The sequence below is a fragment of the Oncorhynchus nerka genome, linkage group LG3 (genome assembly GCF_034236695.1).
Source record: "Oncorhynchus nerka isolate Pitt River linkage group LG3, Oner_Uvic_2.0, whole genome shotgun sequence".
Classification (NCBI taxonomy): domain Eukaryota; kingdom Metazoa; phylum Chordata; class Actinopteri; order Salmoniformes; family Salmonidae; genus Oncorhynchus; species Oncorhynchus nerka.
In genome coordinates, this window is record NC_088398.1 from 22,783,000 (window position 1) to 22,803,063 (window position 20,064).

General features: G+C 41.6%; 1 protein-coding gene across 1 annotated transcript in view; it reads left to right on the top strand.

The window, feature by feature from the left end:
* The first annotated feature begins 4,383 nt into the window (after window positions 1-4,383).
* LOC115104987 (protein Aster-A-like) overlaps window positions 4,384-20,064 on the top strand; it is a 37,961-nt gene continuing 22,280 nt past the window's right edge. The window contains 6 exon segments of the mRNA XM_029626503.2: window positions 4,384-4,741; window positions 4,875-4,973; window positions 5,333-5,523; window positions 8,509-9,580; window positions 17,304-17,514; window positions 19,604-19,624. Of these exon segments, the coding sequence (XP_029482363.2) occupies window positions 9,108-9,580; window positions 17,304-17,514; window positions 19,604-19,624 (705 nt within the window). The 5' untranslated portion in view covers window positions 4,384-4,741; window positions 4,875-4,973; window positions 5,333-5,523; window positions 8,509-9,107.

Below are 20,064 nucleotides of genomic sequence, written 5' to 3' on the forward strand. Positions count from 1 at the left end.
TCTATACCAAATTGTTCCATATTGTCATGTTTAGCATTTCTACTGTCTTGGTAGTCAAGTCACATTTTATTTACAGTGCATTTAACAAGTCTCATTACACTTTACAAAAACATTATACACTTACATAATACACACTAAAAAATATACAATATATAGTACAGCTAGTACTATGTAGTAGGCCTACTTATGCGGATGTACTCCTCTCCTGTGGCTCTGAAGTGCCAGTCAACCGTGGTATGGGCCTGGACCTCCTTTCTCCTCTTACAGGAGATGCAGTCCATGAGGAAGCTCTCCCCGGCCACCGCCTCTGTCATGGAGTCCACCTCGGCATAGCCCCCATGACAATGTAGCACTCGGGTAACCAGGGGATCATGGTGCCAGAGGCAGAGTAAGAGGAGCTGGAGTTGGGGTCAGAAGAGAGAAGAGCAAGGAATTAGACAGCAGTTTGACAGGAATACAAAGTCCTCGCCCAATATCAATGGGGTTATAAATAACAACAACACTAACATGATCAGGAACAATACATTGAATTGATAATTATAATCATGTATAATATAATAACCAAGCTAATATTGCAATTTTTGCAGGCTACATATCATATTATAACAACAGTACATACTTGACTTTTGCATTAGGCCATAACCTTATAATATGTTATGCAGGCTGATCTGTTATCTTTTTGGTCTCAAATGTTTTAAGGGAAAACTTACCACAAAGACCAGGAGTGTCTATAACTGCTTTATCATTTTTCTTCCAGAACTCTTGCCAGCAAATTAATAGAATAAAATGCACCTTTTTTTATTTTCTTGCTTTACTCCCCACGAGTTTCTTCTGACATGAAACGGAGTGAACTAATTTCCAATAGGTTGCTATGTTGTTAACTTCGCCATTGTTAATCAAAACTTTCTCAACCTTCTGGCAAGTTCTGATCTCTGCTTAATCAGAGTTGGTTTGACATTTCCAATTGATAACTGTTCAGATAAAAACGGAATTAAGTTTATGTATGATCTCTATCAATTAATCGGTGTCCATTACCTATTAATTTGCTTCAAACTACGCAAATTATAAAAATACAGAAGCTATCGATGCAGTTTTCAGCCTACACTCTAGTCTACACAGTTATCGTATTTAAAAATGCTATTTTTAGACCGTGTGAATTCATGCCTGTCTTGAATGACCAACAGTTTTAGCGCGCCAAGGCAAAAGATAAGAAGTTGAAATCATTGTACAGTCATGGCCAAAAGTTTTGAGAATGACACAAATGTTAATTTTCACAAAGTTTGCTGCTTCAGTGTCTTTAGATATTTTTTTGTCAGATGTTACTATGGAATACTGAAGTATAATTACAAGGATTTCATAAGTGTCAAAGGATTTTATTGACAATTACATGACGTTGATGCAAAGAGTCCATATTTGCAGTGTTGACCCTTATTTTTCAAGACCTCTGCAATCCGCCCTGCATGCTGTCAATTAACTTCTGGGCCACATCCTGACTGATGGCAGCCCATTCTTGCATAATCAATGCTTGGAGTTTGTCAGAATTTGTGGGTTTTTGTTTGCCCACCCGCCTCTTAAGGATTGACCACAAGTTCTCAATGGGATAAAGGTCTGGGGAGTTTCCTGGCCATGGACCCAAAATATTGATGTTTTGTTCCCCGAGCCACTTAGTTATCACATTTGCCTTATGGCAATGTGCTGGAAAAGGCATTGTTCATCACCAAACTGTTCCTGGATGGTTGGGAGAAGTTGCTCTCGGAGGATGTGTTGGTACCATTCTTAATTCATGGCTGTGTTCTTAGGCAAAATTGTGAGTGAGCCCACTCTCTTGGCTGAGAAGCAACCCCACACATGAATGGTCTCAGGATGCTTTACTGTTGGCATAACACAGGACTGATGGTAGTGCTCACCTTGTCTTCTCCGGACAAGATTTTTTTCCGGATGCCCCAAACAATCGGAAAGGGGATTCATCAGAGAAATAGACTTCACCCCAGTCCTCAGCAGTCCAATCCCTATACCTTTTGCAGAATATCAGTCTGTCCCTGATGTTTTACCTGGAGAGAAGTGGCTTCTTTGCTGCCCTTCTTGACACCAGGCCATCCTCCAAAAGTCTTCGCCTCACTGTGTGTGCAGATGCACTCACACCTGCCTGCTGCCATTCCTGAGCAATCTCTGTACTGGTGGTGCCCAGATCCCGCAGCTGAATCAACTTTAGGAGACTGTCCTGGTGCTTGCTGGACTTTGTTGGGCTCCCTGAAGCCATCTTCACAACAATTTAACCGCTCTCTTTGAAGTTCTTGTTGATCCAATAAATGGTTGATTTAGGTGCAATCTTACTGGCAGCAATATCCTTGCCTGTGAAGCCCTTTTTGTGCAAAGCAATGATGACGGCATGTGTTTCCGTGCAGGTAACCATGGCTGACAGAGGAAGAACAATGATTCGAAGCACCACCCTCATTTTGAAGCTTCCAGTCTGTTATTCGAACTCAATCAGCATGACAGAGTGATCTCCAGCCTTGTCCTCGTCAACACTCACACCTGTGTTAACGAAAGAAACATAATGTCAGCTGGTCCTTTTGTGGCAGTTCATTTGCATGGCAAAGAGGGACTTTGCAATTAATTGTAATTCATCTGATCACTCTTCATAACATTCTGGAGTATATGCAAATTGCCATCATACACACTGAGGCAGCAGACTTTGTGAAAATGCATATTTGTGTCATTCTCAAAACTTTTGGCCACAACTGTACTATTGCATGATAGCCAAGCCATCCAAACCTTTTAATGCAAATCACACCCAACTGATTATCATATGGTGCTGTTTTTTTGCACGCACCATTTAAGCTTTGTTTTATTGCTAAGGTAGGCTAATGTGATTAACATGATGTAAGGTAAGTAACAAAAACATTTCCCAGGACATAGACATATCTGATATGGGCAGGAAGCTTAAATTAATTTCAAAGATGATGGTACAAAAATGCATGTTTTTTTCTTGGTATTATCTTTTACCGGCTCTAATGTTTTATATTCTCCTAAATTCATTTCACATTCCCACAAACTTCAAATTGTTCCCTTTCAAATCGTATCAAGAATTATCATATCCTTGCTTCAGGTCCTGAGCTATAGGGAGTTAGATTTGGGTATGTTATTTTGTGCGAAAATTGAAAAAAAGGGGTTTGATCCTTATGAGGTATTTAACGAGCAAACGATTCTTATTTTATCCATCAATTACATTTTTATTTGTTTGGATTCTTTCAGTGGCCTAACGTTTTGATTGAATGGCCTGTCAATGATGGTTTTAATCTCGGATAATAGATGGACCCTATAGGCAATAATACAATTGCAGTTGTAATGCACATTGTCCAATTAACAGTTTGGTTATGAAGGATGATTATTTTGATAAACATGTTGTCCACACTCTAAATATAGAGAAAAAAAAGTATTCAGTTTAATATCACTGACCAGGAAATGTGAAATAATATCAAATTTGTTAAGCAAATGAGGCAAGATACAGACATGCGTATGTGTATTCAAATGTGTGTCTGTGTATAGTTTGCTTATAGGACACACATGATGCACAACTCTATAATGTTCCAGTATATCAAACAATCCATTAATGTATTTGTCATTGTTGGCCTTTCCTATTCGTGTCAGAAGTGGGATGGAAAATGAAGTTATTATATTCTATTCTATTTCTAATAACTCCCTTGGCAAAGCTAACTTTTTTTCAACTGTCAGTCTGATGTACAGGGAGGGTTGACTCAGCATCAACAAGATGTATCAAATGTCCTGAAGCTCATTCAATGCCAAATTACTTGGAAACACAAGGCTATTGCAATAGAAGGCAAGGTCAACAAAACAGATGACTGAAGGACAACGTAATGACAAAAAGACACAAGGAACAGATAGCCTACGAGGATCCAATAACATGCCATTCATCACCTCTTTACCTTGTCTGTATGTACACATGTCTACCTCACATGTTTTCAAATGTATTTGTTATGTGACGAAATCTCAGCTGGTTAATGAAATGTGCTCTATGATGTACAGTAATTTGATATGCGCAATAACAAGAGATGCAATTAATCTCTGTCAGGGAATGTCTAGGTCTTGTTTGTATGTCTAGGACATTCTCATGTGATGTAACCACACACACACACACACACACACACACACACACACACACACACACACAGGTATACTTAGGCCTTGAGGGTTGACAACTTTAAAGCTTTAACACAAATATTGACTCACAGTTACAGTTGTGTATGAAACTGATGCCTGTTGATGTAGGGGGGGGGGGGGGGGGGGCATTTGTTATGTTGCTTTCACCACTCCTGCATAGGACACACACACCTCCCCTCTATTTATTCCAAACCACACATGCTGGTGTTTTTTATTTTTAGCCCAGATCGGGTTTCTAGCTCCCCATTCTGCGAAGGGAAGCGTTCAGCAACACATCTCTCTGTGACGTGAAGTGGTTGGCGCAGGCATAAACTCAGATTCTCGTTGAGTCGTTGGCACCATGGAACTGGAGCTGTCCAAGTGTTTATAATGGGATGTAATTACCACGAAGCGCAAAAATGTAAACCAAAGAGGGAATTCTGAAAATGCTAAGTAATTGCGACCAGTATTGGCTATTCTCCGGGATAATTGTCTTGTGAAATAGGCTGATAAACTGAAGCTCGAGTGAAACTAATAAACACCTGTGAGAGGAGCAGCTTCTACCAGCAACATTATTCAGGTATGGACATATAATAGTGTGATACATTTGTTTAATTTGTTTTATATATCATATTAAATGTAGCAAACAAACATACCAACGTATTTTATTGATTAGACTATTGATTTGATCTTTCTATGCATTTTACATACAGCCCCGTAGCCCACCTGGCCCTGAAGTATCAATTATGATGTAGACAAACTGTAGACTGAGCAGTCTATTTCTTCAAAAACGTTTATCACAAGTTTTTGAGGTAACAGCATTACTTATTTGTCACGTTATAGCCTAGTTACACATGTACTTATACAATATAGGCCTACACAGAAACGAGGGTGAGCGGAGAGAGCATATTGAATTTACTTGTGTAAATAAATATTGTCACGTGTATGAACACTGTCCATGTCCCTGCCCCTCTTTCATAGTAACCTAAATATTATACCTTTATATCATACATCTTTTTCGGCTACTAAAATGATTATTATTAATTATTATTGTTATTATTATTAGTATAGAATAGGTAACTGTATTGTGTCTGTTGTCTCTCTGATTTAATGTCCAAGTGGTGCAACCAAATGCTCTTGTTCCTTGTCAATATCCCCTTCTTGCTTTCAGTCTTCTTCCAGAACAAGGTAACCTGTCCTTCGCCCAGGCGCCTGCAGCCGCGAATTATTCGACTTTATGGATAAAGTATCTCTCAGCTCCGCCCGAAATTAATCAGTTACAGCTCAGAGAGACTAGCCGATAGCAGCATACACATGCAATCGTTGCAGCAATGGTGGGCCAGTGTGACCTACCTCATAAAGGTGAGATTCGGACTAATAAACATATATTAATCCACAATACCAAGGTTGTTTCATAGTAATTTAAACATTTGTGTATTTAGTTGTACTTTTCCTGTGTGAAGTTTCAAGCGTGGTTAAGGTCATCATTTTGCATAACATTATTGTGACTGCACATATTTGAATCACAAGAGGGCGCAACAAGTCTATTCCTGCCCTTCTATACATTTCTATATGCATTATTGGACTTGGTTTAAACAGCTCCCATGGTATTAAGTCATTAATTGAGAGGCATTACAGATTGACAGATTGTTGTGGGCGCTTCCAATGCAATTTGTATTCTAGTGTTGATCGTTGAGATGGTGTTGATTCAGTCACCTGTGGCTGAATAAAGTTTCACAGTTTTAAGCCCTCCCTACTAGGAATAGCTTCGTCTGATTCGCTTAAAGTGCTACCCATCATCATGAGAACCCGTTATTTGTCCTCCAGCGTTCTTATAAACAGACTGTACCACAAGTTTTGAGGTTTGGGTTATAATTAAAAGGTATTATGTAACAATTTTAGCAATATTTTAAAGCATTTAGAGAAACATCAACCCACAGTTAGATATTTTTGTTGCTTCGGAACATAATGTTACATTTTAGAAGTAGTCAGGAAATATACCAATATATATGACTGTTGATGCCCCCCTCTTCAAAGTTTTTGTTTGGCTCTGTTGAGAATCCGTTTTTCGGGTTCGATCGATTTCTGTCTTGCAGAAGTTATTTAGCCAACAACTTAAGCGCTTGACACAAAAATGGGAAACATTAAAGTTTCCCATATAAGACTCATTATCGATGTTTAAGCCAACAAGATAAAAGCACAAGAAATACCAGAAAGCAATGTAGGTAGCGTTAGCAAGCCAGTTCACGTCAGACCATCAGCTAACAGACAACGAACCGCGTTACCCGGTGTTTAGCTAGCTGGCTTGCGACGGCGTTAGTATAACTAGTTAAGGGTGTTGTTGTTGTTAGCTAGCCAACAGCTCGCCAACAGCTCGCTTCAACTAGGCAAATGTCAGAATAAACAATACACTGACTGCTTCTATGTTCCACCAGTAGCTAGCTACGTGTATATTTAGCCAGGAAGTTTGGTTAGCTAACTAAAATTAGCTGCTGTGTTGGCAGCAGGAGTGGAGGGTTTTACTTCTCAAAAAGATGCTGCTAATGGGATCCTGTGAAAAAGTGGATTTTAATATCGCTCCTCGCACTGTCGCTCGGCTTATCTTCGAAGCCGAGCAAGATAATCGAAATGGGGGAAATTCATCAAATGGGAGGTAGGACTGAATGCAACGGTTAACCGTTTACAATTTGTGTTGTGCAATCAATCAATCAAATGTATTTACAAAGCCCTTTTTGCATCAGCAGATGCCTAAACCCCCAAACAACAAGCAAATCAAATATAGAAGCACGTTGTTGGCAACTTCTTCAGAGGCTCTGAAGATAATGAAAGCTTGGCAAGCCAGTTAGCTAGGCTAATTTTAGCTAACTAGTTACAATACTAATGTATTTTTATTGTACCGACCAAAGACTAGTTAGCTAACTAGACAGACTGTATTGAATACAGACTGGATACCGTTACTGTATTGAAACCCGTTTGAAGTTGTGAATATTAGCAACTCAACTGTTACCCAGTAACTTCTTGGCCCTGCCTGAACAGAATTGTTGTCATCAATGCCACGATCATATTTTATCCATGAATTTGTCTCATCATGACTTTTAAGACTGGAGCCACGTTAGTATTGCACCTACGGAAGCATGATTTGGGGAAGTCCTTTCTGTTGATTGTTTAATGCCCACCTGAATCTCTGGTGTGTTTATTGCTAGTTTACAAAATATGGCTGTGTATGACGTAAAGATGGAGAGGGTCACACCAGTATTACGTTTGATTACTCTGAGCAAACAAGAGCATGCCAAGATTTATCTTGCGCAAACAGATGAGCAAATACACTGTGGGGCTTGGGCCTTGACATCAACAGGTGCCTGCATTGAATTGGTCAAAAGCACCTAGACATATATATATATATATATATATATATATATATATACACACATTATGTATGTCTGACAATATAATGTATGTTTGGCATCATCAGTGCTGGCCATGACTGACTGGCTGAGATAGTTGATTTGGCTATGTCGATTAAAATCGCTCCACCATTTCCAGTTTGTCTCATTTCAGTTTGTGACAAAACAAGCGATTTATAGTGTAGAGAATCATTGTACCATCTAAACCTTTGTGAAATATTTTTTTTCCATTATCAAACTTTTTATATTTTCAGCAGTTTTGAAGCTGGTATACAAAACCGAAAGTAAAACGGGAAGCATAGAAATAGCACACACAGAACAGATCTACCGTTTCTTAGACATCCTATGTGATTTTTGTCTGGTCGCCCAAAAAGTTACATATTGCAGCTTTAAGAATGAAAAGAGGGGATGTTCATGTGGTTGAGCTGGATGTTTGAAGGAGGGGAGATGTTGACATGTTGGGGTGTTTGAGCTGATCTTGGAGATGGGATAAAGGATTGTTGTACGCGTTGTATATGTTTTTAGTTTTTAAAAAGTGCTTGAATAGCAATAATCTCTCCATTTGACTCCCAAGTGCACACTATAATCACTTTTACTGACTTAATACCAGAAGGGAGCAAACCTGCAAAATCTAACAGCAATTTCCAACCAAACAATGCATCAAAAGCAATCAGACACCACTGATATTGGACACGGAATACATAACTTCCATCGATCTGTCTCTCTGATGATCAATAATTCACAAGCCATCAGTGTCATGCTGTACTTCCTGATACCATTTGAGGTCAGATCACAAGACCAGAAATAGAAATAGACATCAACATGTATCAAAGTAACTGGGATCATCTTTTGTCCAGAAAACTGATTTTCTACCATGTTAGTTTTTTTCTGTTTATTAAGGGAGAATTAGACTGTTAGCCAATACTACAGTCTCTCTTCTCAGCCCCCTGCTACAGCCGGACATAGATCGTTATCTCTCTCACTGCAAGTTCAACTGTGAAACTGCACGCCCTGTGAACTTGGCTCAAGGTAAAAGGGAGAGCAGGCGCATCGAAGGAGAGACGGGGACATCGGACAGAGGGAGAGTTGCAGAAGAAGAGGAGGAAGTGAGGAACAAAACTACAGACTGACAAAAAGATGCAAAGAAGCCCTATGCACAGAGCATGAGATGGAGAGTTGGAAAAGAGAAGACTGCATTGTATTAAATTAAATGAGGGCCCCACCCTGGCTGCAACATTATTGACTAAAATTAGCGGGTGAAGCTAAACGGCTGTAACCTAGTGTCATGCCCTACATTACAATGGAGAATAAAACCTGCCTTCCATAATGGGATCTTTCATACTGCACCATCTGGATGTCACTGGAAACATGAGGTACATTCACAAATGTTAGCCTAGCTGGTCTAGGACCAGTCCACAATTGATTTGTACCAAAAAGCTGTGATCGGATCTCAGACCGACTTCCTCAACATCCTGACTTGGTGTCTGCATCATTCATCTGGGTGTTTTGAAGTAAAACAATTGGTCTGAAGAAGCTCTGAGAATGATGACCATGTCAGTGCTGGCCACCACCGGACCAGAAAGCAGCGGCTCCATGACGCAGCTCGTCCCCATCCCCACGCTGAACATCCTCCCCCCGTCCTCAGACACCGATGCCTGGTCTCGCTCTCCCAGCCCCCGGCCTCCCCGCCGCCACCGGTGCTCCCGCCCTCACCGGAGCAGAGCCTGGACCAAGAAGAGGAGCGATGGAGAACAAGAGGAGTCACTCAAACCCCGGTGGGACGGCACTGAGGAGGAGGGGAGGTTAAAGGGGAGCGCTGCTCAAAGAAGCCACTCACTTCTCCCTTCACCCCTCTTGCCACCCCACGTGGAGGACGTGGTCCTGGGCCCTTCCTCGGACCTCTTGCTACCCCCGTCGTCTCGCACCTCCTGGTCACGTAGCTCGTCTCCCGGCCGGCGTTCACGCTGGTCCCTCAGGAGTCTGCTCAGCAGGGAGTCTGACGGGGACAGCTGCAGGTCAGTGCTCTGCTCTCTATCTCTCTCCTCTCTAGGACAGGCAGGCAGCCAGCCAGAGGCCTCAGGTTCCCTGCAGACTCACTTCAGAACCCCCTCAAGGCCCTCCCATCTAGGGATGGGCTCAGTTATCTGCTAGTTGCAGGACTTTGGTTCATGGCCTTGTCATGTACTGAATCAGGAAACTGTAACTTAAGGCACTTTGTGCATTTTATGTCTAAGCATTAGGCTAAATGATCATTCACATGCTACATACTTCACTGATATTACATTAGATAAGATGAGGAGACTATGTTGTCACAGATAAAAGATGTCACTGTTGTTTGACAGCGACTGGAGTGGAGTTTTCTGTAATGGCACACCACAAGCCAACTATTTGGAAAAGGCACAGCAGACCGGGCTTATTGGTTAAGCACTAAAACCACAGAGGGCAGATTATGCTGTTAAAGTCCTGGTGAACTCCAAGCTGGGTTATATCACAGTTTGATTTGGTCAGGCAGGCAGAGGAACATGTTCATCATGCTCTTATAGTATTTCAGAGAACAAAACCATTAGCCCATGTCACAATATTAAAGGTGCTACCTCGCCATAATTGAAGTAAGCCTGCATCTTAAATTCTATTCAAGAGAAATTGTAACATTTTGAGAGAGGGAGAGAAATAAGCATATGAAGACAAAGGCATGAGGCTGAAAAGAGAGTAGGCTAAATTAAATGTTAGGGAAAACGAGAGGTCTATCTGTTGTAGCTGAGAGCGAGAGAGAGAGGGAAAGAGACCTCTACTTGGTCAGTCACAAGGAGCAGGGAGGTGGGTTTGTGTGCACCGCTCATCCTGCTTAGAATGCATGACATCACCGCCAGCCAATAGGAGCCCACGCTTCGTCTGATGTCACCTCCGTCCAATGGGAGGGGTTGCTGCATTGCCAGCAGTCTCCTCGGTGGGCCTGTTAAAGGGCCATCCAGGCAGGCAGAGGGTGTTCCTCTCTCCGCTCCAAATGAACAGCTGTGCCCTTGTCCTGTTCATTTACCAACCAGTTTTATTGACCCAGTTTTTGTTTTGTTTAATGAAACACATTACTTCGATAGACCTCTGACATTATTTTACAGCTCCTTAATGATACTGCCTGTATTTTCTATGTAAGGTGGTTAAATCTATATTAATTAGTTGAAACAACAAAGCGGTCACCCCGCCTCTATTTTGGTAAAAAGCTAAGGGATGAGCCTGGATAAATGTAACCACTTTCAAATTCATAGACCGAGCTATGGATATAAGGACTGACCATCAATGCTGTCAAAATAATAGTTTTTGCTTTTACATTGTTTACAGTATAAAAAATGTGGTACGCCAGATGAACTAAGCTCGTTAAATTGTCATCGTCAAGAATCAATGGCTATATAAAATTAATTCAATGCTTAATCAATGATTTCATTGATCATTGAATCATTCATTCAGAAATGAAGTTTTAAAAAATGTATGTAGCAACTAAGGATTCTAGTTTTAAAAATGAAGGATTTACAGTTGGGAGTTTGTAAGACTGAAACCCGAAATGTTACAGTGCACTATAGGAAAAAATAAAATGCAAGTGTGCAGGCCTAAATGAAAACAGTGCACCCCTATTGTTAGTATGAACAACACCCGTTCACTGCAAACACACGAGTGTTGTTTGTTTAGGCTACATGCATCATCTAAAAGCAAGGGCTTTGTTTATCTACAGTACACACCTCATACTCATCTATGCACATCTCCTACTCCTGTTGTTATCTGAATGTTGCCATTGTCAAATGATATACCACTGTTTGACAATACATTAGGTTCTGAGTGAATCCTTTTCTAGATGCAGTCAGACTATCAGGCAGGTAATACAGTGAGAAATGGGAGTGCTGGTGGTATTCATATATAAAACAGAAAAGGCCATGGCTATGAATGATAAAGTCATCTTGTCATCAATACTTCATTGATCAAGTTGTTGTGAAATCCAGGCATTTTCTGTTTCATTCTGGTGTTTTGTAACACTAGCTGGTTGTCTCTGATGTTTGAGAGGACATGTGAAATTATTAGGCCTGAGACTATTTGGACTCATTCCCATTTAGCCTGGACGCATTAATACAATGAGGCACAGTATTCTTATACCATTAAAACACTAGCCAGTTCATTTAATGTCTTTGGTTACCATTGTTTTTGTCCTGTTGCCTGAAATAAACCCACAGTGTAGATGAGAATCATTGACCATTTGACAGCCACACCCTGACGGGAACGGATGATTAAGGCCAATGAAGGCGTTTTAGTTATGGTTAGGCTAATGACTTCTGCGTGTCAGCTGTGGTGGTCTCAACAGACGGCTGATTTCCATGGGGATCTGAATAATGATTTGCATTGGAAGAACATGGAAGGATTCTAAATGCAAATAATGAGATTTAATACAGTCAAGTATTCTGGGGTGTTTAGTGGGGGCGGCAGTTGATTTGAATCAGAGGCCAACAACTCGTGTGCGAAACAGTCTGACGTGGAGAAATGCGAGATATGTTATGCGAGGCATGTTCCTACAAGATGCTGTGTAGCCACATCTCCCAGTCATTCTACTGTAGAGACTTGGTAGTTAGTAGACTAAGGCTAATATTTATCCTAATGTGATATTACCTCTACCTTAAACCTCAGAGAGGCTACATAGTCTATAGGCTCCTTTTGGCTGACTCCAACACTTTGTTGGTTGGGGACAGCTGTGTTGTGTGTTTTATCTATCAGAGACCAAGTTGGATTCCTCAGTGGTTTAAAAGCACTTTTTCGTGGTGATCAAACCTCAGTCACTTGCGCAACACTGACTGCACAACTGTCTAAGCAGTAGCAGAATTGTGGCGATAGTCTGAGCGACGGCGCGGCAACATCTTCCAATATAAGGCTAGTAAATGGCCTAGTAAATAGCCAACAGTTCTGTGTTAGGCTATCAGGTCTCAACACCAGTCATGAAATCAGTAAACATCTTAAAGATTGCACTTCCTTTGGCGGTTTAACAAAGTGTTAATGTAAGACAAACGTGACTTGTAACATTCCTCCATAATCTGTTAGGTAACAGAGGATGGATGACAGTAATATGGTGCGTGGGGGAGGGGTTCATATTTTCTCCAGCTCCACCACTGAATGCACACTTGATGCTGAATAACTAAAAGCATCACATTTTAAAAAGTAGGTTAGGCATATGTTCTTTACCCTTGGGCTGTCTTTTGTGAACAAGTCGTCAAACATTACTTGCAGACTGGGGTTAAGTTAACTGAGGTGAAGGGAAAACTACTAGCTGATACATGTCCTCCCTGTCTGTTTAGGCCTGACCTGCTTGGCAGACGGATATCTAATTGAGTAATTGGCGTTGCCCCCCCTCCAATTCACCTCTCTGCTGGCCACATAATCCCATTTGATAATCCATTGACACACAAAAACAACTGCAGATCAATTGTCTACAGGCCAAGCCATTGTCTCTCTGTAGCCTATGTTTGAGGCGTCGCCCCCAGTTCATCATATTTCTGTTTGGATTAACTTTGACTAATTGAGTTTTGGTTCAGGTCTCCCACTCAGCAGAAGGCTGCCTCAGACATTTATTCTGCTAGATAGTTTGGAACGGGGCCTCACCTGAAAATGTGCTGAGCACAGGCCTAAAACACCACTCAACTAATTAGCCCAAAGAACATTGATCTCTCCCCACTGACGTTGTGCAACCACTGCTCTTTGGTAATAAGTGACTTTCTGTTGAATGTGCTAGGGACCAGATTCTTCTTTGCCCCCTCCACTCTTTATTTTTATCTCTCTGTCTAAACATGTTATTTCTCTTGCTCCCTTCTTCATCCCCGCCTGCCCTATGAATGGAAGAGATTACAGTAGGCACTCCTGTACCTCAGAAAAGCAGATTAAGAGAGAGGGAGGGAGCGAGCAAGAGAAGAGGGGATCTGCACAGCATGGATTATGATGTATCCTACTCAGTGGGTCTCTAATCCAGAGATGGACAGAGCGATTGTGGGTTGAACGACTGGGTGAGCTTCGGTCAGGTGGACACTGCGGGCAGCACTGTTTAGTGCGGGATAATTACAGTCCGTGTGATAAACCATGTTAGCAAACGGCTGTGATATTTTATTACACCCTGTTAGGCCTATATATAATCTGTCTACAACTGGCCCTAATTCATGTCTGCATTTACTCTTTCATAACCTTTCCCAGTACTGTCTTTATTGATTTTAAAATAACAATAATAAATAAGTCCTCTAAAAACCTATTTTATTTTAATCTCCCAGTTCAACTCTACACTCTTAGGAAAAAAATGGTTTCAAAAGGGTTCTTTGGCTGTCCAGGTAGAACTCTTTTGGATTCCATGTAGAATCCTCTGTGGGAAGGGTTCTACATGGAACCAAAATAGTTATACCTAAAAGGGTTCTCTAAGAGTGCACTGCTACTGTACATCCGTGCATGGCCTCTCTTGTGCCTCCACCTCCCCCTCTCTCTGCTGCCTGTGTGTTCAGTACGGATTACTTATGGGCGCAGCTTGTCAACGCTAGTTTTCCCAGACACGGAATAGGAGACTGGTTGAGGTCGCGCTACCTGCCTGGATGCGAGGGAAGGATGTTGGTGATGGGGAAGTGAAACAGGTCGCACATGAAGTGCTCGTTTCTATTCGGGACCCCTGTGCGTTTTTATATCCGACAAAACAGACATCGGGATGGACAGTGTAGCGTCGGCTGGCTCGACGCAGTGCACACAGGACCGGTGCCCTAGTGATACAGATACTATGAAGCAGCGTGTGGATATCACGTCCAAATTTAAAACACCTCATGACATGTTGGAGTAAGTGGCAAAATGATTATGTACGTAATGGAGTTGTCTGCCCTCCAAATGGAAATATTTCGCCTGTTTGTCCTCGTATTGAAATGCATTTCATAAAGGTATAGGCTACACTCGTATCCATGTGGTTTGGAAACTGGGAGGGTCAGGGATTGCCTATTGAATGATGGGCTGGTAGAAAGGAAATGAACGTCGTTTGATTCGAATGGCCATTTCGGGCACCCGGGTCTGCTGTACTTGTGCGTCTATAGCGGTCTGAAATCCGCGACCTAATTTGGCTAATTTCTGACAGCATCTGTTATTGTGATTGTATAACTCATACTTCCATAGACAGTGCGATTTCACGGAGTTACATTCTAACCGTGTCGTTGTTTACATTCTGTTGTCTGACAGGCGCTATGAATGGTGCTAGCGTACATTAGGCTGTGCTTGGATGAAAGTACTTTTCTAAAAACGGCTCAAAACAAAATATATGCAATATTTGACAGTCGTTTGCATCTCTACATTGCATGATGTGTGATTTAGTTTGTCAACTCACTGACAGATTGACACGAGCACGATACTGTCCGGTTTGGTCACACCAGTGACATTTTGAAGGGTCACACCCCATATAATTAGAATACTAGAAAGGACATAAACCTTCTTTATGATAGGATTAACATAAACCATTTTAGTCAGGGAGTTGAGTCAACCACGGCTTGCCATTTCTGTGATAAGATATTATTTAAAATAAGGAATTTGAAGAGTTGATCTGCACTGTATGTCAGCTAGCCAGCCAGTCAGCTTTTTTTAGAGGAATGATTCCGTTCATTTGTCAAGTCAACTGCCAATATTGTAACATCCCATTCACACAATGCAATCAATCCACAGCCATACACGGTCTGATAGGATTTAGACAAGTTGTAAATGTAACAAGTCGGCCTACTGATATTGTATCATATAATAGCACTCTCAGCTTCCCAGGAAAACACACATTTCTACATTTATGGTCTGTATATATTTTATAGGCTATTTATACCAAAAATGTGCATAAAACTTTTAAACTATAATTATATTACAATATTTTAGATTGACAATAATTCTCACACAATTTCTGATATCACATACCTTTTTATTTTCCTGCATAAGGAAAATTAGGATTATACCTCTACTGCAATTAATTCCAATTAGACTGGTTTGGAATTCTCCCTGACCAATATGGCTGCCATTTTCCATTCTGAAACTTTGTGTTCAATTACATATCTCCTCTAGTAATTTAATAGGATCTCTATGGGACACTGTCCCAGACTGAACACAACAACAAGCCTATTAGAGTAGGTGGGTAGGCCTGTATGCGGATATAATTAGTCCTACTGTACTTTGACCGTGCACACAATTTAGTTGCAATGATGTTACTGAATCCTCACCCACCTGTACTGTACTGCAGAGTTCTCTCCCCCAACCCTACACTGCTGATTCAAATAATCAACGCTTGATGATGTGGTTATTTGAATTAGCTGTGTAGTGCTAGGGCAAAAACCAAAATGTGCACCCAGGGTGGGCCCCAGGACCGAGTTTCCGCAAACTGTACTGTACATGGATAAAGTGCTTTTGAGCAGGCATCACCCCAAGTGTTGGCTCATTCCTATGATTTCATTATTCAGAATCACAGCTACTATTGGGTTTCTTCGTCACAAGGGGGTTGTTACCTTGGCGATAATGCTGATATTAACCCCTAGTCGCCCCCCCCACCCCCCTGGTCACCATGACAACCGGCAATTGGACCAGTGTGGTTTCAATGCACTTTGGCAGTAATGAGAGAAGAGTTGGAGGACAGGGCCGAGGAAAGGGAAGGGAGGCTGCAAGGGAGAAGGGGAAGCTGACTGAGCTGAGGCTATGGATAGAAAAAACACTGGGGGGGGGACACTGAGAAGAGAAACAGAAGGTGCCGGAAGAGAGAGAGAGAGAGAGAAAGGGGTGACCAATTTGATTTAGAGGTTGATGGTAGTGTATAAATGCTTGTGGCTGTATACAGTGGAGTGATTACTCAGTGTCTGTGTGTGGGGTATGAGTTATTGTTCGAGATGAACAAAATGATCAAATGAGCTAACACAAGTAGACCACAGTGTCTGCTGAAAGCGACTGTTTGTTTTTGTGTGTTAATAGCTCGTTAGTACGATATGTTTCTGAGAGTCAAAACAGAAGGCGGTTGTTAATTTTCACCGAACTGCAAATGAAGTGCAAGGCTGCAACCATGGAAACGTTTATGATGGCATCAATATAACCATTTTTACTGGGCCATGACCTGAACTCTGAACATGAGATGCACATATTATGACAGCAATATAGGTTTGACCTTGTCTTTGAGTTCAGAATGTCTGCTTTCACTAGAGGGAAGACAACAGGTGTGTAGTATGCTTACACAACCATGCTAACTTGATAAAAGTGCTCTTAATAAAAATCTCCATTGAATATTTTCTGCCCTAATGCGTTTCTCATGTAGGCATATTCATTCTTGCTCCAGTGCCTTGGAAATAAGATCAATTGAGAAACAGCCCCGACCTACTGTACTATTACCAAGCAGTGCTTTTTCCCCATTTATGTTGATGGTAGAGGAAGGATCCACAAGGTTCATACCACTGCACTGCCACAGGTAGTATATCTAGGCTATATAGGAATGGACAGTGTCTGACCGCTCTAATCGCCACCAATCAGTTGGGAGAAAGGTTAGAGTTAGTGGTTGTTGATTTAGTGTGTTTTTAGCTAAATACAAAAGCACAGTACTTCCATCCTTTCCAGCATGGCCAGATGGCCTTAACTACTTACATCTTTGGCCACTGTGAAATCTTGAGGATGACATGAATATGAATGTCTGTACTCTTTCCCTTAGCCTACCACTAATCTCTCCTCTTCTGTCTCTCTCTTCAGTACTGCCAGTAACTCTCCACGCAGCACCCCTGGCAGCTCCCCCTCTCTGCGCCGCCGGGTGCTGGGGGTTAGTGGTGGTGGTGGAAGCAGGACCAGCGACGCGGAGGGTGGCCCGGGGGAGCGCAGCGGGGAAAGGAGGGGTTCGGACAGCCCCCTGCTCTCCGCCTCCGCTTACCCAATCGCCTCGCGCCATTTCAGCCGCAATGCCAAGGTAAGGGTGGCCCGTCTCATGCCACTCTCATTTTGTTATGTCAACATAATACCGGGGCTATATTCAGTAGGAAAAGGAGGTGGCGTGTTGCAGATAGAAATGTCATGACGTGATCCCTTTGTCTACATGTCAGAGGCATTTGTGTATTTCTATACTATATTTCTATCTGAACGTTCCACAACGATGTGCCCTGCTGAACACAGCCCTGTTTAATGTAGAGATAAGGACACACATGACAACACAGGGACACAGCCAGGCAGTCAGTAGTCATTGGTCGTGTGAGAATACCCATACTTGTGTTGTAAGTAGTAGCCATTTTGGGTAGGTGAAAAAATTTACTTTTTTAATAGTATGTGAAATGTGGTGCTTTAAATGTCAGGATGTCATACTCATTTCGACATTTAATCAAATAGATTTCGCTGAACACGCGTGGAAGAGAATAGTCTTTTGAGACCCACGTGTGTGTGACAACCGCTGATAATCAGCTGATGGGACGCGCTGTATCAAAATTGAATGAATGAAGGGAGTAAAAGCAATTGCCATTAGATTTTGGGGCGGCAGGGTAGCCTAGTGGTTAGCGCGTTGGACTAGTAACTGGAAGGTTGCAAGTTCAAACCCCCGAGCTGACAAGGTACAAATCTGTCGTTCTGCCCTTGAACAGGCAGTTAACCCACTGTTCCTAGGCCGTCATTGAAAATAAGAATTTGTTCTTAACTGACTTGCCTAGTTAAATAAAGGTAAAATAAAATAAATTATACATTCTCCGTAGGATGCCTAGTATGCTGATATTTGTTGCTTACTGCATTTTGTTTTCACGAATCAGTACGTTCTATATAGTATGTGGTACGATTAGTACACAGTTTAAGTAATGGCATCAGCATGTCTCAGTTCGGCTGGCGCCTAGTGGAACTCATCAAACCGAACGAGGGTGCTTGCTGGAAAAACTAGAAAAGGCTGCAATAGTACTGTTTGTCCATTTTGACACACAATAGCCAGTATAAACTTCCTCAAAATAGTCTGAATTAATCTAAAATAACTCAAGAAATCTGTCATTAATTTTTACTCTTTGCAGAGGAGATCTGTCGCACACTTTGACGTCTAACTAAAATGTTTGGTGCAGTATTTCTTAATGACAAAATGTGCACCAAATGTCATTGATTGACTGACTTTATTGAAGAATTCCAACTGTTGACCAATCACCGGCGAAGGGGCGTAGACTTTGGATCCGAATTTCGCCTTGCCTTCAGAAAAAATGTTGTGTGCCCGACCAGACGAAGTCCCCCGAAAAATAACTCACGAATTCCAAAACGAACAAAAAACGTCACAGAATGTTGTCATAATATATGCAGGAACTCTTGCGAACTGTTTCGGCTGGGAAGCAGGCGGACGCCTTAAGTAGTAGACGAGCCAGATTTTGGACACGGCCAGTGTTAAATGGATTTGGAATAGATTGACTGTGGGCAGATTGTCAATGCATGAATCATGGGCTACAGCCAAACGTTAAAGGCCCAGAGCAGTCAAAAACACGAGTTTTGGAAAATTATTTTGACATTGTGAAAATGATAATAATGTCATTTTAGTGTAAGAGCTGTTTGAAAATACCACCTGGCATTTCAACCTTATTTGGTGGGATGGAGTTCCAAACCTAACAGTGACAGCTAGTTTTCAGTTTTTCCCTCCCCACTCCCAGACAGTCTTAGCAAAAATCTTGCTTAAGGAATAGCTTTTTGCTAAGAAGCTATTTTGTTCATTTTTGACCATTTTGATTGTTTTTAATCACAGTAAGGTACTTCATTTTTACACAGAATGGATTTAATATTAAGATAAAAACAGCTGCATTAGACCTTTTTACACACATAACAGTCAGAGATGATAGAAACGCACACAGCAAGCTTGATAAATGACCAGAACATCAAGGAATGTCGTACAGGCCAAATGGCTAGTTTTTCCGCAGTGTCCCATTTTAACCTATTCCCCAACTACATGAATGTCAAAATAGATAAGACTCTACATTTACTGTTTAAGGATGGAGGTGCCTTTTGGATGCTGTTCATCACTGATTGTGTGCTGTTCTTTCTTTCCCTTGCAGAAAATGCAGAGCTGGTACAATGTAAGTATACACTTTAAGGAACTGTTCATTAAGGGCTCACACTCCAGTGCACTTTATTCTGCTGACGGTAGCTACAGTGTTTCCTAGTTGGAGTGCACAGTACAGTATGAAATAGCACTTTACAGTGACATGGCACCAATCGATGCTGAAAACGGTTTCTGTTAAATTGCCACCCCCTCGTTTAACCATTTCACTAAGCTTTGAACTTTAGCTGATTTAACTGTTCATTCACCTTAGTGTTCTTCTCATTTACCTTCTCAGTCTGTCGGTTTTACCTCAGGGACTTAGTATCTGATGTAATCTCACATGGCAGATGTACAGTGGGGTCCAAAGGTATTTGGACAGTGACACATTTTTGGTGTTTTGGCTCATATAATTTTGAAATGATACAATGACTGACTAGGAGGTTAAAGTGCAGATTGTCAGCAGTCTTGTTGTGA